At 46.0% G+C, this 23,334-nt stretch overlaps 1 protein-coding gene across 9 annotated transcripts in view; it reads left to right on the plus strand.

Annotated features, from left to right (window-relative positions):
* Positions 1-23,334, plus strand: part of SNUPN (snurportin 1) — a 36,750-nt gene that overhangs the window by 10,274 nt on the left and 3,142 nt on the right. Inside the window, exons 1-8 of one of the 9 annotated variants that reach the window (XM_006932347.5) lie at positions 6,723-6,894; positions 9,010-9,074; positions 10,469-10,631; positions 12,543-12,690; positions 18,209-18,313; positions 18,532-18,628; positions 20,755-20,852; positions 22,685-22,762. In XM_006932347.5, the coding sequence (XP_006932409.1) occupies positions 10,474-10,631; positions 12,543-12,690; positions 18,209-18,313; positions 18,532-18,628; positions 20,755-20,852; positions 22,685-22,762 (684 nt within the window). In that variant the 5' untranslated portion in view covers positions 6,723-6,894; positions 9,010-9,074; positions 10,469-10,473. Of the gene's footprint in view, positions 1-6,721; positions 6,895-7,304; positions 7,457-7,519; positions 7,539-7,576; positions 7,752-8,511; positions 8,640-9,009; positions 9,075-10,468; positions 10,632-12,542; positions 12,691-18,208; positions 18,314-18,531; positions 18,629-20,754; positions 20,853-22,684; positions 22,763-23,334 lie in introns of those variants that run through there. The other 8 variants (XM_006932345.5, XM_006932349.5, XM_006932346.5 and 5 more) reach the window with 8 other exon arrangements.

A 23,334-nucleotide genomic window follows, 5' to 3' on the forward strand; every position in this document is an offset into this window, starting at 1 on the left:
GCAGGCTCCATGATGAAGGCAGAGAAAAAATGGCAAATTTTATGTTACAGTTTACCACAATATTTTTTAAGTTTTATTTATTTATGTAAGTAATCTCTACACCCAGCATGGAGCTCAAACTCACAACCCTGAGATCAAGAGTCACATGCTCTTCCAAATGAGCCAGACAGGTGCCCCCACAATTTTTAAAAAGTTAAAAATGGGAATGGTTAATAATAATACATTAAAAATTATGGAGGGGGGCACCTGGCTGGCTCAGTCTGTAGAACAGGCAACTCGATGTCAGGGTTGATGTCAGGGTCGTGAGTTGGAGCCCCACATTGCTGTGGAGCCTACTTTAAAAAAAAAAAGAAAGTTAATGGAGCACATGCATGGCTCAGTCAGTTAAGCATCTGACTCTTGATTTTGGCTCGGGTCATGATCTTACAGTTTCATGAGTTCAAGCTCTGAGTCAGTCTCGGTGCTGACACTGCAGAACCTGTTTGAGAGTCTCTCTCTCTCTCTCTCTCTCTCTCTCTCTCTCTCTGCCCCTTCCCCGCTCAACTCCCCCACTGTCTCTCTTAAGATAAATAAACTTTTTAAAACGTTTTTAAAAATTATGGAGAGGGGCGCCTGGGTGGCACAGTCGGTTAAGCGTCCGACTTCAGCCAGGTCACGATCCGCGGTCCGTGAGTTCGAGCCCTGCGTCAGGCTCTGGGCTGATGGCTCAGAGCCTGGAGCCTGTTTCCGATTCTGTGTCTCCCTCTCTCTCTGCCCCTCCCCCGTTCATGCTCTGTCTCTCTCTGTCCCCCCAAAAAATAAATAAACGTTGAAAAAAAATTAAAAAAAAATTATGGAGAGAATTAAATGGTTTAATTCCTACAAAGTGCTTAAAGAAGCGCCTTGCATGGGTTAAAACCTAAAGCTTAGAGGAAGGCAAAAAAAAAAAAAAAAAAAAAAAAGACCTTAAAACTCAGCCCCTCCTTTCTTTCCCTCCCCAGGTCACAAAAGAAACTTGAAGGAAAGGCAGGGAGCTAGACTTGTTACAAAAAAGCCTAATGGATGAAAAAAAATGTATATACACAGTGGGCAGGAGGGCAAATTGATACACCCTCTCAGACAACTTTACAATATGTATTGAGAACCTTAGAAACATACATTATATACCTTCTGACCTAGAAATGTCATTTTCAAAAATTTAGCATAAGTAAATTATGGGTCTTTGCAAAAAAATAGCTATGGGGATCTTCATCACAGTATTTATAATACAGAATAATAGCGAAAAATTGAAAATGTGTCCCAAGGGGACTGGTTAAGTTATTGGATATCCTCAGGGTACCTGGGTGGCTCAGTTGGTTGAGCATCCAACTTGGGCTCAGGTCATGATCTCATGGCTCATGAGTTCCAGCCGCCCATTGGGCTCTCTGCTGTAAGCTCAGAGCCTGTTCTGGATCCTCTAGGCCCCTCTCTCTCTGCCCCTCCCCGACTTGTGCACACGCCCTCTCTCTTGCTCTCAAAAATAAATAAAACATTTTAAAAATAGTATTGGCTCTCCTTATGATGAAACACAGCCATTAAAAATTATGGTAGCAAGATAGCCCATCCCTTCCACATCTGGAGTGGGCCCAAGGTGCTGCTGGTCACACTTTGAGAAGCACAAGCCTTGTGCCTAGTCCAGTGCTTGGCACAGAGCCAGCACCACCACAAACGCTCCAGATCATCTCCCAACAGCTGAGAGGATGGGAGGCTGACTGGCTGCAGGCAAGAGTGGGCAAAAAGAAAGAGAAGCAGGGGCCTAGCCCTGCTGATGACTTAAAAGTGTGACTTGAGGCACGTCCTCTTGTGCTGGGCCTCACTCCCTCTCCTGTCTTTAATAGCAGAAGGCTGAACCACACTCTGCTCTGAAAGTTTTTGCTGTGGAGGAGAGGATATAAAAGAGTGCAGTCAACACTTAAAAAGAGGCAGCAAAGAAATTAGGGGTGCTTTGCCTGGCCCAGCAATCCTCAGTCCCGACCCAGGATGAAAGCTGGATGAACGTTAGGACAGATCTTGGTCTTAGCATCTGAGAATGGGCCCCACTGTCAGTCCCCAGGGAAGTTTCCAGAGGATATCCTCCTCCCCACCAGCCCCCACCACCATCCAGGGCTGGGACTCTTCCTAGCATGGGGAGGGGGCAATGTAGAGGTGAACCAAGTCACCCATTCAGCTCACCGGCTGAAAATCAGGAGCAAAATGAGATCCCTTAAAATACAGAGCAGGTTGGGGCGCCTGGGTGGCGCAGTCGGTTAAGCGTCCGACTTCAGCCAGGTCACGATCTCGCGGTCCGTGAGTTCGAGCCCCGCGTCGGGCTCTGGGCTGATGGCTCAGAGCCTGGAGCCTGTTTCCGATTCTGTGTCTCCCTCTCTCTCTGCCCCTCCCCCGTTCATGCTCTGTCTCTCTCTGTCCCAAAAATAAATAAACGTTGCAAAAAAAAAAAAAAAAAAAATACAGAGCAGGCAATGTCTGGTGGGCTAAAGATTAGGAACTTTGGACTCAGGAAGACCTGGATTAAAATCATGGGCATGCACTTTGGTCTGCAAGAAAGAGACCATCTTGGGCTCACCTAATTAGAAGTCAATTTATTCATTTATTCATTTATTTATTTATTTATTTATTTATTTTTAATGTTTATTTTTGAGAGAGAGAGAGAGAGACACAGAGTGCGAGTGGGGGAGGGGTAGAGAGAGAGGAAGACACAGAATCCGAAGCAAGCTGGAGGTTCCTAGCTGACAGCACAGAGCCCGACGCAGGGCTCGAACTCATGAACCGCCAGATCATGACCTGAGCTGAAGTCCAGCACTTAATCGACTAAGTCACCCAGGCACCCCAAAGTCAACTTACTCATGATATGTCAGTCAGTTAAGGGAAAGGTGATCTTAAAACAAGAAGTTAAGCACTAATAAAACAAGATTTTTGATGATTTACCTTACATGGATGATCTCACTTAACTATAACCACCTTGGAGGTAGTTACTATTATTAGCCACATTTTACAGAGGGGGAAACTGAAGCATATGGAGGTGAAATAACTCATATGGCCACAGAGCCAGCGGGTAGCTGAGTCTGGATTTGGACCCAAGCCATGCAGCTCCAGAACGCAGGACCTTAACCTCTCTGACATGCTTCCTCTCACCCAGAGCTGAGCCCTAGGGACCTTGTGGGAGTGGAGGAGAGGAAGTGTGGCTCCTCTGAGCTTTAGGGTCTCCTATGACTGCAGTTTCTGCATCCTGGCTCATGTGACAACTGTTAATACATGACTTTGTCACTCTCTCAAGTCAGAGTCTCCCTCCTGCTGAAGAATCCCTCTTCTACAGAGTGTCTCCAAGTGGGCAGTGAGAAGCTCTGGTCCTCAAGATGTTGAAGGGCCTAGGCCTTACATCACATCAAATTACATCAGGAGAGGGGCTCCTGGGTGGCTCAGTCAGTTGGGCGTCCGACTTCAGCTCAGGTCACGATCTCGCGGTCCGTGAGTTCGAGCCCCGCGTCAGGCTCTGGGCTGACAGCTCAGAGCCTGGAGCCTGCTTCCAATTCTGTGTCTCCCTCTCTCTCTGCCCCTCCCCTGTTCATGCTGTCTCTCTCTGTCTCAAAAATAAATAAACGTTAAAAAAAAATTACATCAGGAGAAAGCTGTTCCCTTTCCAATTCTCTTTCACTTCCAGTAACCTCAAGAGGAATGTCTTGGCTGGGGGACTGGACTTGAACACGTGTATAATTCTTATTTACCTCCTCCCCTTTTTGAGAACAGTAAGCCCTCCCTGCCACCACTTTAGCGCCAGCCCTGCTCACTGGCCTCCTGATCCATGCTGCCCGCTTCAGTTCCCCACTGAGTGGCCAGTGTGAGCTCTTTCAAACTCAAATTTGGTTATCTCATAACTTTGAAGACCTCCATCTGCAATGCAGGTAAAATCCAAACTCCCCATTGCGGCCTACAGGCTTCGGTGTCCCACCTGCCTCTGTGACTTCATCTTCCCACCGCTTCTTCCTCCTCCCTGCCTTCTGTCTACTCCTCACACAAAGCCTCTCTGGAAATGGGGTCAGTCTCTCTGTCCTCATGACTGGCTCCTTTTCATCATTCAGGTCTTGACTCAAATGTCATCTCTGAGAGGAGTTCCCTGAACACTGGCCCCAGGACCCACCCCACTTGCTCTCTACCCAGTCACCTGAGCTCCTTAACACCGGTCTGCAGTCAGCTATAGCACCTACCTTTTGTCTTTCTCTGCTACACAACTGGGCTGTAAGCCCCTGGAGGGCAGGGACTGGGTCAGTCTGAGTCATTTTGGTATTTCCTGTGGCACAGTACCTAACCAACGGTAGGCATTATACACACATCTGTTGACTGATGACAGAGTGACACTCAGGGCTCCCAATGAGAGCCTCCTCTTTTGGAAATGGCTGGACACCGTCCTGCTCCCAAACTTCTCTGTGTTAGGTAGGGATTCCTCCTCCTGGGGGCGCTTACCGGATGATTTTAGGGGGTGCGTAGATTCTACCTTAAATAACATTGAATTATGGAGAGAGAAAGTGGATCTTCCCTTTTCTGTTCTCTTTGGATTTTGCTGATTGTACAAAAGACAAGTTCTGTTTGTGTTACTCCATGTCACTTCTCCAACACTTGCTAATCTGATTCTTACAAAGTCCTCAGTCTCACAGTTTTCTGCACTTACTAGTATTTAGCTAGATTATAACATATACTATTTTCACAGTGTATATATTTTATAGATACTTTGTTAAAGTGGGAAGTGATTTAAAGAAATGCTACGGTGTTCCTCTTTTAAGTTTATTTATTTTCAGAGAGAGAGGGAGAGACTGTGTGTGTGTGTGTGCGCGCGCGCTTGCACACACAGGGAAAGGGCAGGGAGAGGGAGGTAGAATCCCAAACAGGCTCTGCACTGCCAGGGCAGAGCCCAAGGCAGGGCCTGAACTTAGGAACCATGAGATCATGACCTGAGCTGAAATCAATAGTCGGACACTCATCCAACTGAGCCACCCAGGCTCCTCTATTTAGCTTTTTATTTTTTCATTTCATTTTATTTTTTAAAGTTTATTTATTTTTGAAAGAGAGCAAACACAGCAGGGGAGGGGCAGAGAGAGAGGGAGACACAAAATTTGAGCTGTCTGCGCAGAGCCCAACACAGGGCTCGAACCCACAAACCTCAAGATCGTGACCTCAGCCAAAGTGAGACACTTGACTGTCTGAGCCACCCAGGTGCCCCTGTTTAGGCTTTTTTAAAATAGTAAATTGATTTAAAGACATTAAGCACAGGTGTATGTGTATGTGTATGTGGCCAGTGTTGTGAAGGTGAGGTGCCAATGGCTATAGTTGGGGAACTAGAACACTGTTCTAGGCAGAGCAGGCCCTTGTGGAACACAGACTGGCTCCAAATGAACCCCTGGGCCAAGTACCATTTAGTTTGTTCTTTTCAGTGATATGAGAAGTTATTCAGCTGAGTATGAATGAGGGACTGGAGCCTTTTTTCCTGGACCTCAGCTCATTTTGCTTTAATGTGTAGGGCCTTTGTTCTTTTCTGTGTAGTTCTGACCACTTAGTGTGACCTCCATAGTCATGGGTAGAGAATGGTGGTTCTGGGACACAAAATACTTAATATCCTGATGTCAAAGTTCCCTAGTGAAGTCGGGCCCTGAGCTTTTCTTTGTCTGTCTCATAAATCAGGCAAACATGAGCTATTATTTGAGGATGCATCAAATAAATAACCTAGTGCACAGCCTTGCTCAGTCGGACTACTGAAAGAGTCAGACTACTCACTGGGGCTCCTGGGTGGCTCAGTCGGTTAAGCGCCAGACTTTGGCTCAGGTCATGATCTTGAGGTTCATATGTTCGAGCCCCGTATTGGGCTCTGTGCTGATAGAGCCTGGAGCCTGCTTCAGATTCTGTATCTTCCTCTCTCTCTCTGCCCCTCCCCCACTCATTCTCTGTCTCTGTCTCTGTCTCTCTCTCTCTCTCTCAAAAATAAGTAAAAATTAAAAAAAAAAAAAAAATAGAGCTCACCTACATAAATTCTGAGGCCCAAAAAATTGGGTCTTCCAGGGTCCCAAGCACCCATTACCCTCTGTATCAGTCTGATCTTCTGTGTTTTTTTGTTCAAATGTACTTAAAATATGTAGCAAGTAACATCTTGGCATTCCTTGGACTCAAAACGTGTATTTTTTGTAGTGTAGTAATATCCAACTTCTCTGTAAGTCCAACATTCAGCAGTTCAAATGTTTGGCTTGAAAACTGTGTGATTTTGGTCAAGTACTTAACCTCTCAGAGCTTCAGTCTATTTCCTTGTGTTATTTGGAGATTAAAGGAGATAATGCACGTGAAGCAGTGTCTGGCTCAATGTAAGCATTCAGTAAATGGCTGTCACATCTTTAGTTTGAGTCTCATCAGTCCTCCCTCCAAGAGGCTGCATTCTAATTTGATTATCTCTCCTAAATCTCGGCTGCTTCTCCCATCCCTACCCCTTTGCCGTAATTCCTTCAAGGAATTCACCAAGGTCTACTGAGTGCTACGTTTTTTTGTTTTTTTTTTTTTAATTTTTTTTTTCAACGTTTATTTATTTTTGGGACAGAGAGAGCCAGAGCATGAACGGGGGAGGGGCAGAGAGAGAGGGAGACACAGAATCGGAAACAGGCTCCAGGCTCTGAGCCATCAGCCCAGAGCCTGAGGCGGGGCTCGAACTCACGGACCGCGAGATCGTGACCTGGCTGAAGTCGGACGCTTAACCGACTGCGCCACCCAGGCGCCCCATGAGTGCTACGTTTTGTGCCAGACGCTGCCTTCTTAAGCAGCAATCAAGCCAGGTCCCTGCCGTTGCCAAGCCCACAGCCGGGTAGGAAAGAGACTCCCAAACTGAGCAAACGGGCTGTAATCGAGGTATGTCGCCGGTGTAGTAAAAGCGAAAGGGACGGGAATGTCTAATGGAGACGGGTGTGTGAGGAGTCGGGGGCCGGGGGTATCGTCCAGGCAACCGGCACTGCCGGCATAGGAGAGAGAGCAGACTGCCTGTACTCATAAAAAGCGGGCGGATCTGGGGGAAGCTTCAGGACCCAGGGCCTGGAGGGCTTTGAATGCCCAGCCCCGAGATCGGGGTTCTTCCCATTGGCGAAAGGAGCCCCAAGGAGCTTGTGGTCAGACCTCGGCAGGGCCAAGTCACCGGGCAGGGCCAAGTCACAGTGCATCACAAAAGGACCCCTGCCTGGGCCAACCGAAAAAGCGCCAGCCAGTGAAGGCGGAAATAACGGCCCGCGAGCGACCGGACGGCGGCTGCACTCCCGGAATTCACGATGGTGGGCGGAGCCGGAAACTCCCGGCGCGCGGCGGGTGGGCCCGGCGGCGCGGTAGCGGCCAAGGGGGTGGGCCCAGCCCTCCCTGAGCAGCTGATTGGTCTGCCCCGGTCAGCAGTGGCCGCGGCTCCTGGAACTGTCACCTCCTCCTGGTGAGTCCTGGGTTCGAGCCTGGGCCCCGCCGGCTCCCGAATTGCCCCTCGGCTCCCGGCTGCTTCTCCCTCTGGCCGGCTGGTACTCCTGGACTCCCGAGGCGTCCCCTGGAGAGGCAAAGCCAGGCTCAGGCTCCCCTTGAGCGCGCTGCCGCTCTTCTGTTACAGGCTGTCGGGCCAGGACCCCTCAGGGACTTTTTGTGGGGGAGGGGCGAATCGTGCAAGGCCTAGGGGGCCGCGTTCCTAGAGAAAGGCAATGCGGGGCTGTGGCGGGGAGGACGACCGAGTGGAGCAGGTAGTGTCCCCGGGGCTGGAGCCCCGTGGAAGCAGCAGTGGAGGCATAGATCCCCGCCTGGGGAGTGGGAGGCGGGGGCGCCGGAGGGGGGAAGAGGAGGCAGCAGAGGCGGTAGGGGACGCGCGTTGAGTCTGGCTGAGACCACCCGGGCTAAGGTCAGGACCCTTGGAGGCAGCCCCATCCAAGGAATGGGTTGAAAGAGCAGGAGCCAGCCAAGAACAGCCACAAAGATACAGAGGGCCGCCCCAGTATCCAAGGCGTGTGTAATGATTTTGTGATTCTTGGCGGAACGGGAGGCCACACCAAGATAAAAGCATGGCAAGGCCTAATGAGTGTATTTCAGATTTGGTCATTACTTTGGTAAGCCGAGGACATCATGAATTCTTTAAAAGATTGTGTTATAGAAGTGTTTAGACGTGTACACAAGTACAGGAAAATACGGAAAATAGCATACCATTATGAATCCCACGTAATCATCACCCAGCTCAACCACAAATGGCCACCCTGGTTGCATTACAAGTATGTTAAGATTCATTGGGGCACCTGGGTGGCTCAGTCGGTGAAGCCTCCGACTTTGACTCAGGTCAGGATCTCCTGGTTTGTGAGTTGGAGCCCCACAATCGGGCTCTGCGCTGACAGCGTGAAGCCTGCCTCAGATACTGTCCTCCTCTCTCTGCCCCTCCCCAGCTTGCACTCTTTCTCTCTCTCTCTCAAAAATAAATAAGCATTAAAATTTTTTTAATTAAAAAAAAGATTCACCTCGAAACCATACCAGTAATATGTCAATCTTAAATTTAAAAAAAAGTTCCCTTCATGTTTAATGAGTATAGAGGTTCAGTTTTGCAAGATGAGAAGAGTTCTGGAAATTGGTTGCACAACAATGTGAATGTACGTAACACTACTGAACTGTAACTTAAAATGGTTAAGACGGTAAATTTTATGTCATGGGTTTCTAACCACAATTTTTTTTTAAGTTCCTCTCAAATTAAAAAAAAAAATGCTGCAAATTAGGGGGGGGGAATCTGACTTCAAATGTGCAATGGAAAGTAATTCATTGCCAAATAGAGACCCATAATGTTGTTATTAACCATGGAGGCTCTGGAATGAACCTGTTAGTTTTGGTGCTCAGAGCAGTGGGACCTGGCCTGGGGTGGAGTTTAAGCACTGGGGATGCCTTCTGTTTTATACTACACCTAAAGGGTTAGGCCAGCCCAGCTTTGTGAGTCTGATTTCTCCTAAATGTTCTTTTTTCTTACAGTCTGAGGCACACCTTTAACCCTTAGCTAAGCTCCTATGCCACTTCATACCTTCATTCACAGAAAGGTGAGTGACATATGAATTCACCTCTTTCTCTCTACTCCCATTCTTTAGGGCACACCTGGGTACTCTGTCTCCAATCTACTCCATCTCCCAAATATACCACATATCAGTCTTTCACACACCTTGGTGTTAACTGGTAGGTAGCCTTCTACATCTAGCTCTTTGACAAGTGAGTCCTACATGGGTAGCCCTGAAACCTTCCTTTTGTCCACTCCAAACAAACAAACAAAACAGACAAACAAAACAAAATATACAATGAGAAAGCAACTGCCAGGTTTGGGATTGGGGCTCCTCTTGTCTTGCTGTAAGGGCCCAGGACCAGTATTTCTCCTGGAGCTAAATTTTCTAACGTAAGTTGGCATTTATTAGAAAGTTAAACAACAATTGGGTAAAATCTGCATCGGCAAGTTATATTAGAGGGACCCCTGGGTGACTCAGTCAGTTAAGCATCCAACTTTGGCTCAGGTCATGATCTCATTGCTCGTGGGTTCAAGCCCTGCATCGGGCTTTGTGCTGACAGCTCAGAGCCTGGGGCCTGCTTCAGATTCTGTGTCTCCCTCTCTCTGCCTCTCTCTCTCTCTGTAAGAATAGATAAACATTAAAAAAAAATTTTTTTTAAAGGGAAAGTTATATTAGAGGGGTGCCTGGCCGCCTCAGTTGGTGGAACACGCTATTCTTGATCTTGTGGTGAGTTCAAGCCCCACATTGGGTGTAGAGCTTACTTAAAAAAATAAAATAGGGACACCTGGGTGGCTTAGTCAATTAAGTGTCCAACTCTTGATTTCGGATCAGGTCATAATCTCAGGGCTATGGGATCAAAGCCCCACGTCAGGATTTGAATTGAGTGTGGAGCCTGCTTGATATTCTCTCTCTCTCCCATAGCCCTCTCCCCTGCTCACGCCGTTGTCTCTCTCTCTAAAATAAAATAAAATAAAATAAAATAAAATAAAATAAAATGTGTGCATTTTTTAAAAAGTTATATTAATATTAAAAGTTATTGAGTAATGGCTATTTAGAACTACTCAGGAAAAGATTAGGTACTTGATCACATCACTGGACACCAATGATGGTAAAAAGAAATTAGTGACGGGCTACTGGTGATGAATGACAAAGCAAAAGTTAGCAGGGTGAACTTGATTTGTCTTGATGTATATATGTTTATGTCGGTACACTGAGAGCTATCAAGATGATAATTATTGAAATATCTGCAGGAATTAATGTTATGCTCATATATAACTCGTTTACCCTTTAACTTCCTCTCTCCCCATGGAAACAGTTGTGATTTTGGATCAAGTGAGTTTTTTTTAGGAATGTAGCCATCATGTTACATCATAACTGCCTGTACACAGGAGGTGATATGAAATGAATGAACCATTTTCTTATGTTTTCCTTTGTAGGGAAGATGGAAGAGCTGAGTCAAGCCCTGGCCAGTAGCTTTTCTGTGTCTCAAGATCTGAACAGCACAGCTGCCCCACACCCCCGCCTGTCCCAGTACAAGTCCAAGTACAGTTCCTTGGAGCAGAGTGAGCGGCGCCGCCGACTATTGGAACTGCAGAAATCGTAAGGGATGCTTTAACTCTTTGCTTTCTCTTTCCAGGCTGGGAGCCTCCAATCAGGAGGCTCTCGGCTTGTCTCTTTGAAGTAGACCCTTAGTAGGTACACCTTGCCCATGAGGTTGGGAGGGGTAAATCCTGGCAGAGGTAGACATCCTTTATACCCAGAGCTTAGGAAAAGATGGAGACGTAGGGAAAGGCTGAAGTTTGAAAGCAAAAGCTCAGTTATTTGGTTAAATTTTTCTTTTTTCCCTGGCAGCAGCATTGAGCTTTGCGATTTAGGGACTTGTGAAGGCCACACCCAGACTTCCACTCCCCACATTCCCTGTGTGGCTTCTGCACTCTGAATCCTGGCATTGGTGTGGTCTTCCTGTCTGCCTTCAGCCCGAATGTTTCCGTGGAGCCCTTGAGAATTCAATACAAATAATTCCACAGGGAATCTGAGGAAATGTCTTCCATACACTTAATTCTCAATGCCAAGATGAGCAAGCAGGGGAAGAGAGCAGGATAGGAGTGTCTGAGGCTGGGCTGCTCTGAAGTCAGGGCCTATCCTTGTATTCTGAGTACAACACAGGCCTTTTCTGGGCAATAAGGAATAGAGGATTAGAAAGAACTAATTTTTTTTAATGTTTATTTATTTATTTTTGAGCGAAAGAGGGGATGGGGGAGGAGGGGCAGAGAGAAGAGGACAGAGGAAGTAGGCTCTGCATTGACAGCAGAGAGCCCAACGCAGGGCCCACATTCATGAACCTCTAGATCATGACCTGAGACAGAGTTGGATGCGTATCCAGCTGAGCCACCAGGTGCCCCCTTCCTTATTCTTGAATTAAAACACCATCGTGCTTTCATATGCCTCTCTGGTGTGCACCCTCACGTGAATGTGCAAGAACTCATGTGTCTGAGAGTACCTGAGGAGAACCGGCTGAGCTGGTCTAACTGCCTCCGTAGTGAATTTCTTGCCTTAGCCTTGAGGGAACCAAGTGCAGGAGGTTACGAGGTATCTACAGATCACTTTGGAACAATTAGGTTCCAAACGGTTCTTATTCTTTCTTAACTAATTGCCCAAGCTTTCCAGAATATGTAGTTTTTTTCAAAAGAGAGAAGGATAACAATAAAGCAAAAACAAGTAAAAGATAGATTAAATTAAATCGTAAGCTAAGAGGCCTGTTTTGAAAGTTAGATAAGAACTAGAAGAAGGCCTGGCCGCTCCTCAGAAAGCTATGGAAGTTGGAAAATCCCAGAAGTGGTCCTTGTTTTAAACTCCTCACCACGTCTCAGTGATTCTTCTCTTCAATTACCCAGGGCCTTTGGACTAGATGCCTGCCAGGCAGGAAAGTGTCAGCTCTCACCTGGGTGGAGGTGTGGGAGTCTGGAATGGGGTGGGTGGGAGTGGGGTCAGCTTTTCCAGCTAGTGAACCTTGAAAATTCCTTTCAACGTTTTACTTTGCCCATTTTTTTTTTAATTTTTTTTTTTTAACGTTTATTTATTTTTGAGACAGAGAGAGACAGAGCATGAACGGGGGAGGGTCAGAGAGAGGGAGACACAGAATCGGAAACAGGCTCCAGGCTCCGAGCTGTCAGCACAGAGCCCGACGCGGGGCTCGAACTCACGGACCGCGAGATCGTGACCTGAGCCGAAGTCGGCCGTTCAACCAACTGAGCCACCCAGGCGCCCCTACTTTGCCCATTTTTAAGAAATTCTGAGGAAGCCTGAATGTGTTCAGAGGGTGCTTCCTGTCTAGGACCAGTGAGGGGGCCATCACTAGTTTAGCCTTATGAAGGAAAATCTACCATCTCTTCCACTAGAATCCCCAGGGTCTCTTGAACTTGGAGCCTTTGAATTAAGCTAAACTCGTCACACTGTAGGGGGTCTTCCTATGAGACATAAAGGCCTGTCCTTGTGCCTTCTTTCCTCCAGCAAGCGGCTGGATTACGTGAACCATGCCAGACGACTGGCTGAAGATGACTGGACAGGGATGGAGAGTGAGGAAGAAGATGATAAAAAAGATGATGAAGAGATGGACGTTGACACTGGCAAGAAGTTACCAAAACGCTATGCTAATCAAGTGAGTAGTCCAGAGAAGGTGAGGCCAGGTCAAATCCCACTAAAGGAAATGTTGCCATAAAGAGAGGAGGAGGAGGGGGCACCTGGGTGGCTCAGTCAGCTGAGTGTCTGACTTCAGCTCAGGTCATGATCTCGAGGTTCATGAGTTCAAGCCCCCACATCGGGCTCTCTGCTGTTAGCACGGAGCCTGCTTCGGATCCTCGGTTTCCCTCTCTCTGCGCCTCCCCACTGATTCTCTCTCTCTCTCTCTCTTTCTCAAAAATAAAATAAACATTAAAAAAAAAAGAGGAGGAGGAGACAGGAGAAAGGAATGGGGATAGCAAAGAAGCTGCTGCTGTGCATGAAGTGTATGGACTAGGAAAGGAGATGGCTTACAGTGCCATGTGCTGACTGGGGGTCACTGAGGGAGGCTGTGGCTGGTGGGTTTGAGAACATTTACGCCCTACTATAACCAAAGGTTGCCGGCCTGCTGCAGAAGACCTCTGAGCTATTGATACACTAACAGACTGCATGCACTTGTCATTTCTTAGTGGTCGCTGTAAAGCGGTTCTGCATCGGGCCTGCCCAGTCCAGCACTGCCCCCACTCCACCTCCTAGGTTGGTCGTCTTTCCCAAGCAGGGGACTAACATGCCAGTCTTGGATCTTCACATTCAGATGGTGCAAGGTGGGAAGTACAGCTGCCCTTGAATATGGGGAGCCTGCACGGCCACCCCAGCCAGCCAATTGGCCTACGTGAGGTTGAGGCCGTAAAACAACAGCTGACTATAACAAACGTGACTAAGTGGCCTGTAGGTTGCAGAAAGAAACTGGTGTGGTTTGTGGAGCCATAGGAGAAGCAGGCATGGAAACTGTTCAGTGCTTCAGGCAGTCCAGGTATTCCAGAAGGCAGGGTATTGGTCCAAGTGGGATCGGGAGTCTACCTTTCTATTATATTCTTCTCTCTATAACCCAAGTGTCTTGTCACCTCAGAATCCTTTCCCACCTTTAGAATATGGTTTCTGGGTGCACACACTCCCATCTTCTTTCTGTGCCCCAACTACAGCATGGATAACATCCTTTATGACAGAGTATAGTTCAGTTCTATTCAGCAAGCATTGTTGAAGGCCCTGCCCTGTATTAAGCTAGGCTGTGTGTGGAAAGGTAGACAAGGGCCAGAAATGGCCCCTGTGCTCCCGGAATAAGTGGAGATTGTGGTTTTTGCTACAAGAAAGGGAGATTAGCTTCCAACAGGGAAGGAAGTAGGGTTGTGAAATCAGGAAAAGGTTAATGAACGAGGAGGCAGCTTTGAAGCATGAGTAGGACATTGATAGGCAGAGGTGCATTCCAGGCAGCAGGAACAGGATGAGCAAGAGCCCTGAGGTGGGAGGAGTATATGGTGTGTTGAGAGCAGTATGCAGGCCAGTAAGGATAGAGCAGCATAGGCTTAGGAGAAGGAATACAGCAGAAATAGGTGCAGGAGGGGTGCCTGCCTGGCTCAGTCAATAGAGCACACAGCTCTTGATCCTCGGGATTATGGATTTGAGCCCCACCTAGGTGGAGAGATTACACCTTTAGAAAAGATTACATCCTTTAAAAATGACTCATTCTGGGAAGTACAAAAGCCCTGAGTTTGGGGCACCTAGGTGACTCAGTCTATTGAGCTTTAGACTCTTGATTTCGGGCCAAGTCATGATCTCACATCTTATGAGTTCGAGCCCCATGTCCAGCTCTGTGCTGACAGCAAGGAGCCTGCTTGGGATTCCTTCTCTCTCTCTCTCTCAAAATAAATAAACGTTCAAAAACAAAGAAATATGTGCAAGAGTGTAGACTTTATTTATTTATTTATTTATTTACTGATTTTAAGGTTTTTGTTTGTTTTGTTTTCTTTTGAGAGAGAGAGCATGAGCAGGGGAAGGACAGAGAGAGAGAGAGGAAGAGAGAGAATCCCAAGCAGGCTTTACACTGTCAGCACAGAGCCCTGCTTGGGGTTCAAACTCATGAGCCATGAGATCATGACCTGAGCCAAAATCAAGAGTTGGATGCTTAACTGACTAAGCCACCCAGGTCCCCCTAGACTATGGTTTAGATTTCGGGGAACCACCAAGAATTGTTGAGCCAGGGACAGAGTTGAGACTTTGTATGACATGCCCATCAGTGTATATAAAAGGGTCTGGAAGAGAGAGACTGTAGTAGGGAGCTTAACTTTGCTAAAACCATCTGATGATGAGTGCTGAGGGCAGTGAAGATGTAAAGAAAATGAGGTCATGAATATGAGAAGTATTGCCAGGTTGAACAGATGGAATTTAACAGTAGATTGGATAGAAGAGGCAATATGAGAAGTGGTTAAATGTTTAAGCTCTGAAGTCACATTGACCTGACCTCAAAGCCAGGCTTTTTGTTGACCTTAAGCAAGTTACTTAACCTCTCTAAATCTCTGGTTTCTTATCCGTAGATGAGGATATTTACAATACTATTTCATAGGATTGTTAGAAGGATTAAATGAGATAGTATACCCTAAATACTTAGCCAGGAGCCCCACAAGTATTAGGTACTATTTTTTTAAACAGCCTTGAGATGAATTCACATACCATACAATTCACACATTTACAGGGTTTTGACACATTCAGTGGTTTTTAATATATTTACAGGGCTGTGCAACTGTTACCACTATCTAATTCTAAAACATTTCATCACCCCAAAAAGGACCCTCATACCCATCAGCAATCAGTTCCCATTCTTCCTTTCCCCCAGCCCTTAGCAATCAGTAATCTACTTTCTTTCTCTATGGATTTGCCTCTTCTAGACATTTCATATAAATGGAATCATACAAGATGTACCCTTTTTGCCTGGTTTTCTTCACTTAGCATAAGGTTTTCAAGGTTCATCTGTGTTAGAGCATGTGTTAGAACTTCATTTCTTTTTATTGCCAAATAATATTCTGTTGGGGTGCCTGGGTGGCTCAGTCAGCTAAGCATCCAACTTCGGCTCAGGTCATGATCTTGGGGTTCATGAGTTTGAGCCCCACGTCGGGCTCTGTGCTGATAGCTCAGAGCCTGGATGGAGCCTGCTTTGGATTCTGTGTCTCCCTCTCTCTCTGCCCCTCTCCCGCTGTGCTCACTCTCTCTCAAAAATAAATAAACATTAAAAAAATCTTTTCTGTTGTATAGATATACTACACTTTGTTTATCCATTTATCCATTGGTGACCATTAGGGTTGTTTCCCTTTTTGGCTATTGTGAATAATGCTTCTGTGAACATTCACACACAAGTTTTTGTGTGGATATGTTTTCATTTCTCTTGGGTATATACCTGGAAATGGAATCATTAGGTGATATGGTAACTCCGTGTTTAACATTTTGAGGAACTGTCAGGCTGTTTTCCAAAGTGACTACAATGTTTTACGTTTCCACCAGCCGTGTATGAGGGCTCCAGTGTGTCCACACCTTGCCAGTGCTTGATATTGTCCATCCTTGTGAGTAGAGCCACCCTAGTGGGTGTGAAGTTGTGTCTCATGGTTTTGTTTTGCATTTCCCTAATGACTAATGATATCCAGCATCGTTTTCACATGCTTATTAACCATTTGTATATCTTTTTTGGAGAAATGTCTATGCCCCTTTTTCATTGGGTTGCCTTTTATCATTAAGTTGTAAGAGTTCTTTATATATTCTAGATACAAGTCTCTTATCAGATCCATAATTTCCAATATTTTCTCCCATTCTGTGGGTTATCTTTTTATTTTGCGGTTGGTATCAGTGGCAGCACTAACGTTTTAAATTTTGGTGTAGTCTTATTTATGTCTCCTGTGTTTTGTCACTTGTGCTTTTGGTGTTGTAGCAGTACCATTCTTTAAGGAAGTGTTGATTACGCCTTGGTTTAAGATTCGGTAACAGAGAGTGGTGTTGCTATTAACAGGGCTACAGGATGCAGAAAGAGAAAGGGGGGTTTCAGGGATGGAAGGTACTTGGGTGACCAAAGGCAGTGAATCCTGTTTTGGGTACATTGAGTTTAAGGTACAGAGAGAGCAAGCAGAGAAAGAGATACCTCCTGGACAGGTGCAAATATGGGTCTGGAGGAAAGGAAAGCAATTTGGAAATGAAAAAGGAGAATTAGGAGGTGTCCTCTCAGAAATGGCAGGTGAGGCTGCAAACATAATGCGGTCCAGCCCCAGTGGGGCAGCATCTAAGAGAAAAGAAGGGGAACCTAAAACAGCCTCCTGAACATTCTCTACATTGCTTTGGGGAAGCATTTGGAGGAATGTTTGGCAGGAAAAAGAATAGCACCATGTCATGGGGCTAAGGGAACATGCGTCAAGGAGGACAAAGAGGTGGTGACAAGCAGTGTCACACCAGGAGGGGAGCCGGGAGGATAAGGTGGGGGAGAGGGAAGAGAGAGGAGGTCACTGATGGCTGTTGGCAGGGCTGCGGGGGTAGCAAATCTGGACTGAGGGTGTCAGAGTGGGCGGGAGGGCAGCATCAAGAAATATGAAGTTGTTGGGGCGCCTGGGTGGCTCAATCGGTTAAGTGTCCGACTTTTGATTTTAGCTCAGGTCATGATCTTGTGGTTCATAAGCTTGAGCTCTGAGTCAAGCTCTGTGATGACGGTGCGGAGCCTGCTTAGGATTCTCTCTCCCTCCCTCTGTCCTTCCCCACTCGTGCTTTCTTTCTCACAAGATAAATAAACTTTAAATAAAGAAAAGAAATATAAAGTTGTTTTAAAAAGGAGAAAGTGAAATAGTTTAACAGAAACGCAGAGTGATTAAAGGTTTTCATTTTTGTTTTGTTTTTTATGATTAGGGCTTGAGCATTTTGTGGGCCAAGGGGAAGGAGAGATGAGAGATTCCGTGGGAGGGAGTAGTTGATAGGCCAGTCTCTGTGTAGATGGGAGGGATTGTGAGCCATGAGTGGAAGAGTTCATCTTTGCAGATTCATTTTGCCACCCGTGTCCCCCCACCCCCGTTTTTTAAGGCAGTTTTCCCAAAATCTTTTGGTAAGGTATTTGGGGTCACCAGTTTGAGAAATGATCTAGATTAAGAGCATCTCAAGGTCAGGGACCTTATTCATCTCTGAGGTTATAGCCCCTAGAACATAATAGTTATGAGAACGGCAGGCAGATGGACAAAGTAAGATGAGGAAGAGGGTCCCGTCACCCAGACACAGGAAGCAAGGTAGTAAGAATTATGGATGCAGGAAATGAAGATGAGGAGAGAAGTTGAAGTTCACAGTGAAGTTCACGCGGCCTCCATTGAGTCAGTGTCAGTTGAGACAAGTCAACTAAGAGCAAGCAGGTGCAGGTCCACTGTCAGCCTACGTGTATTCTCATTTTATATATATAGGATATGAACTTTCTGTTGGTGCAGATGTCGCAGCAGCACACCGCTGCTGATTTTTCTTTTTACTATTTTATTTTTTAAGTAATCTCCAACACCCACCGTGGGGCTCAAACTCACAACTTTGAGATCAAGATTCGCATATTCCACAGACTGAGACAGCCACGCACCCCACCCCTGTTGATTTTTAATGCCATTTTTTGGTGTCCCCAGTTGATGCTGTCTGAGTGGTTGATTGACGTCCCTTCAGATCTGGGGCAGGAATGGATTGTGGTCGTGTGCCCTGTTGGAAAAAGAGCCCTGATCGTGGCCTCCAGGGTGAGTAGTGGCCCCTCCCTATACCAGCATGCCTAGTCTGTAGCGGGAAGGATTCTCTGCACTTCGTGTTCCTCATCTACACCTGGCATGGGGATTGAAAGGCTTTTCTGCAGGAGGGATTTGTTGAGAGCCATCTTTGCGCTGATGATACCTGCAGATTGTGAGGCAAGAGGGTGAGGAGACCTGATGCCTAATGGGAATGGTAACTTTCCACACAGGGCTTTACCAGTGCCTACACCAAGAGTGGTTACCGTGTCAACAGGTTTTCTTCCCTGCTGCCGGGAGGCAACAGGCAAAACTCAGCGACAGCAAAAGGTACCTACATAAAATTGTCTATGTATTAAGTTGAAAAAAAATTTTTTTTGAAATACATATATATATTTTTAAGTAATCTCTACCCCCAACAGGGGTTCGAACTCATGACCCCGAGATCAAGAATCACATGCTGTACCAATTGAGCCAGCCAGATGCCCCTGTTTATTAAGTTTTACAATTCGTAAAAGACAGTAGAAGTTCCTTGGTTATGTATTTTAAAGACTCACTTTAAAAATTTTTTTTTTATGTTTTATTTATTTTTGAGAGTGAGAGTATGAGCAGGAGTAAAGAAGGGACAGAGAGAGGGGGGAACGGAAGATCTGAAGCAGGCTCTCTACACTGAGAGCAGCAAGCCCAATGTGGGGCTTGAACTCAAAAACTGTGAGATCGTGACCTGAGCCAATGTCAGGTGCTCAACCAACTGAGCCACCCGGGGGCCTCTAAAGACTCACTTTGAAAGCATACCTTTGAAACTGTATATCTGGATTCAGGCTATCTTCTTCAAGGTCAGGCCTCCTCAGTTGCAGAATAGATGCAGCCCTGTGAGGCCTACTGGGCAACAAATCCCTGGATTAAAGTCAACACACCTTTCCCACAGACATCCATTACAAGGTGACCCGAGCAGTTTTGGGGGAAAAGGTCCCTCAGAACGCTGAGTGTAAAGTATGATAAACTGTTGCTGGGGCTTGCTGCTAAATTCCCTTTTCTCCTATATTTTCTCCTGTATCATTGTCCAAGCCTTAGCCTCTCCCTCTAACCTGAGCTCGGCTGAGGAGACAAAGATCATGGAGGTTAAATAAGTTGCTCACTGTCATTCATGGAGAAGGTGGCAGAGCTGGGCCTGAGGCCTGCTCTCTTTTCTGCCTGCTTAGGCTCCCTCAGTGGTTCCTCGTGTGCTTGGTACTGAGCCCAGGCTTTTCTACTGGCTTTCAGAACCTCTCACACATGAGCTTTGGTTCACCCATCCTCATGTCTTTCCCCTCCGCTATATACCCACTCCTAGCTTTGTTCAGCTGGCTTGCCTCCCTGCTTCCCACATGTACCATGTTCATTTCACCTCTACACCTTTGCTCGTGGCACATCAGTTCTCCAGCCTGAAATGCCCTCCCACCTCCCCTCTGCCCTATTGTTTTAACCCTCTGATCTCAGAAGACTGTGTTCACATACCATCTCTTCCATGCAGCATCGCCTGCTGCTCCGATCTCGCTCCTCTGGAATTCCTGTTGCTCTTAGGTCGTGTTGTACAGCTCAGCTCTCAGTTCTCTTCTCTATGATCATCTTATCTCCTTCACTGGATTGTAAGGTTTTTAGTATATGTGCTGCCGAAGGGAGCACTGGATTATAAGATCCTTAAAGGCAAGAATTACTTACAGGTAATATTCCACACAGATCATAGTACTTACAATAGGAACTCAAAAGGGCATGTAAATTCAAATGGAAGATTACTTGCCTTTTGGACTGGAGTTTTTCTAAGGTGAGTAAATGTTCCAGTTTATTGAAAAGTTCAGAATAGGGCCACTGGGTGGCTCAGTCAGTTAAGCGTCTGACTTCAGCTGAAGTCATGATCTCACAGTTCATGAGTTCAAGCCCTGCGTCGGGCTTTGTGCTGACAGCTCGGAGCCTGGAGCCTGCTTCGGATTCTGTTGTCTCCCTCTCTCTCTGCCCCTCCTCCACCCTCTCCAAATAAATAAACATTAAAGTCAATAAATAATTAAATACAGAAAATAAAAGTTCAAAATTCCCACCTGGCTTAAGGGTTGCCTTGATCCCACTCATGCTGTCCTACCTCGAGTTGCCCTTAACCTGCCCAGGAGCGAGAAAGGGCCGTGAAGGCGCATCTGGGTGGCTCCGTCAGTTAAGTGTCAGACTTTGGCTCAGTGTATGATCTCCCGGTTCGTGAGTCCACGCACTGACCGTGCAGATCCTGCTTGGGATTCTCTCTTTCTCCCTCACTCTCTCCCCCACCCCCCACTTGCATTCTCTCTCTCTCCTTGTCTCTCTCTTTCTCTCTCAAAATAAATAATTGAAATAAAATAAAAAAAAGAAAGGGCCATAAAGAACTTTCTCCCTAAGAAACTCTGATTGGAAAGGGAACCCTGTAGTGACTTTCTGCTCTGTGTCCCCAGACTACACCATTCTGGACTGCATTTACAGCGAGGTGAACCAGACCTACTATGTTCTGGATGTGATGTGCTGGCGGGGACACCCTTTTTATGACTGCCAGGTAGGGATTGATAGTCTCCTCATGTCTTCTCCTATTTTCTCCTCTCCTGGGAAAGTGGCCCAGCATGTGGGTTTGGTACGTGACCAGCTTCTTGGTATGCACAGGATGTGGTATATCAAGAACATTATCTAATGTTCCTTGCCTCTTTGAGTGTGTTTAAATTAGCTTTGTTTTAAAAAAAGAAGGAGGAGGAACTAAGGGAAGTACAGCAAATCTTGAGGGGAGAAAAGAGAGAAACGGAGTGGAGGGGCAGGCTGGGACTCTGTAGAAGCTGCAGCCACCCCCTCACTCTCTCTGGAGTGTGGGAGGATTGCTGGTGGGGAGGACCGTGGGCAGTGGGGATGGTACCTGTGCAGGTGGCACAAGGAAGAGAAGGTAGAATGAAGTCACCATCAAATAGTCTCTGGCCACCTCTACTGCTTCACAACCACATCCTGACCCTGAAAACAGCAGGGCCTCCTTGGTTCAACAGAAAGCCTCGAATCTCTGAGGGGCCTGCTCGGGAAGGAGATTTTCCAAGTGAAGAGGGGCCCCGAAACTCTCCCCGAAGCGTCACCTTCCCCCAGCATTTTTCTGAGATTGTTGATTCTTAGGAGTGACAGTAGCAGTCATCGGAGTAAGGCTAGGTCAGCCCCTCAGATTCCATCTCTGCTCCCAACACTGCCCCGTCACTGTCCCAGTTTTATAGTAGTGATTTTTTGTGTTCCCTGTCAATTAGTGTATCATAGTAGTTCTCAATGTGGCTAGAAATGCAAGTTCCCAGACCTACTGAGTCAGAAACCCTGGGGTCAACTCATGTTTTAATGAGCCTCCGGGCGATTCTTGTGCAGGCCCAAGTCTGCGAATCATGGGTTGTCACTGTAGGTTACCTCTTTCCATAGCCGTTAGCCAAAGCATGATTTTCCAAAGCATGCTGCTGAATTCGTAACAATAATAGCCAAGGCTTGTACTGCTGAGCACTTTGTGAGCATTATCTCATTGAAGCCCTTACAAGAACTCTATAAGGTGAGTACCGTTGTCATTCCTCATTGTACAGGAATGGAAGCAAAGAGCTACAGATGGTAAGTACCTTGCTCAAGTGCAGAGCCACACCTAAAACTCAGATCTCATAAATTCAATCTAGAGCATATTTTCCTTTAATTCTGTTGAAGGATGTTTCATAACATGTATTCACAACTTATAAATTTGGTAGCTAAAACTACCTATATTTCTATAATATATAGAAATAACTGTGTTGTTGTTTTTTTAATTTTTAAAAGCAAAATAATGGGCAAGAAACAAAAGGTACTAAATAGCTACAGAAGGGTACATACCAGTAATTCAGAGAATGAAGTATATATGAGAAGTTAAAACTCTATAGTAGCTTCTAATCCTCAGAATTAAAACAAAACAAAGGCTAACATAATGTGCTCTGGAGTTAGAGTCCTGGGACCCATGGTATTTTCTGTGGGCAAATGATATAATCCCTCTGAGCCTCATAGTGCTCGCCTGTAAAATGGAGATGATGGTAATCCAGCTCTCAGAGGGTGGTTGAGTACTAATCAGGGTGTGTAAAGTCCTCAGTATGGGGCCTGCCACATAGTAGGCCTTCAGTGATCAGGGATCAACTCTACTACCATTAAAAATCCTATTGGATTTTAAGAAAAAATTTCCAAAAATTTTATATAAGTATCTTTCTGACCTTATGGCAGTGTTTGAAGAGACATGAGATCAATGCTAGAAGAGCTTAGATCTTCATAAACTATATGACTATTTCGGATGGAGTGTGTTTGTTCACATCATCATTTGATGTGAGCAGCATTTCATCTTTCTGTTTCCCTCCTCTGTGGCAGACTGATTTCCGGTTCTACTGGATGCATTCAAAGTTACCAGAAGAAGAAGGACTGGGAGAGAAAACCAAGCTCAATCCCGTAAGGCCTGGTGTTAGGATGGCTGGATTCTCTATGGGGATTGGTTTGGATTGGTCTGTTATCTAAATATAATAATTATGAATGGACTTATCTTTTTAATTTTGAAGGAGCATGGCATAATGGGAAGGGGGTGGGCTTAACAGCCATCCAGATCTGAACCAGTTTTGGCTTTAACAATTATTAACTTTAACTAACAATTAACAAAGTTACTGACTTCATTTGGCCTTAGTTTCTTCATCTGTGTAATAGGGTTAATGACACCTACTTTACAGAGTTGTTCTAAGAACCAAGTGATACAAATGTGCAGGTTCTCTTAACATACTTATGGTATACACTTAATAAATAGTGGTTGTATAAAATACTAATTATTTTATAATTATTAATAATGCTATCTAGAATAATGTGATCTAGAATAATACTATCTCAAATAATGCTATCTAGAACTCCAGTACAGTGGTTCTCAAACTGTAACGTGCGTCAGCAGCGTCTGGAAGCCTGGTGAAACGTAGATGCCTGGGCCCTCCTCACCAGTGTTTGTGATTCAGTAGGGCTAGGGTGAAGCCTGATAATTT

Source organism: Felis catus, chromosome B3 (genome assembly GCF_018350175.1).
Source record: "Felis catus isolate Fca126 chromosome B3, F.catus_Fca126_mat1.0, whole genome shotgun sequence".
NCBI classification, from domain to species: domain Eukaryota; kingdom Metazoa; phylum Chordata; class Mammalia; order Carnivora; family Felidae; genus Felis; species Felis catus.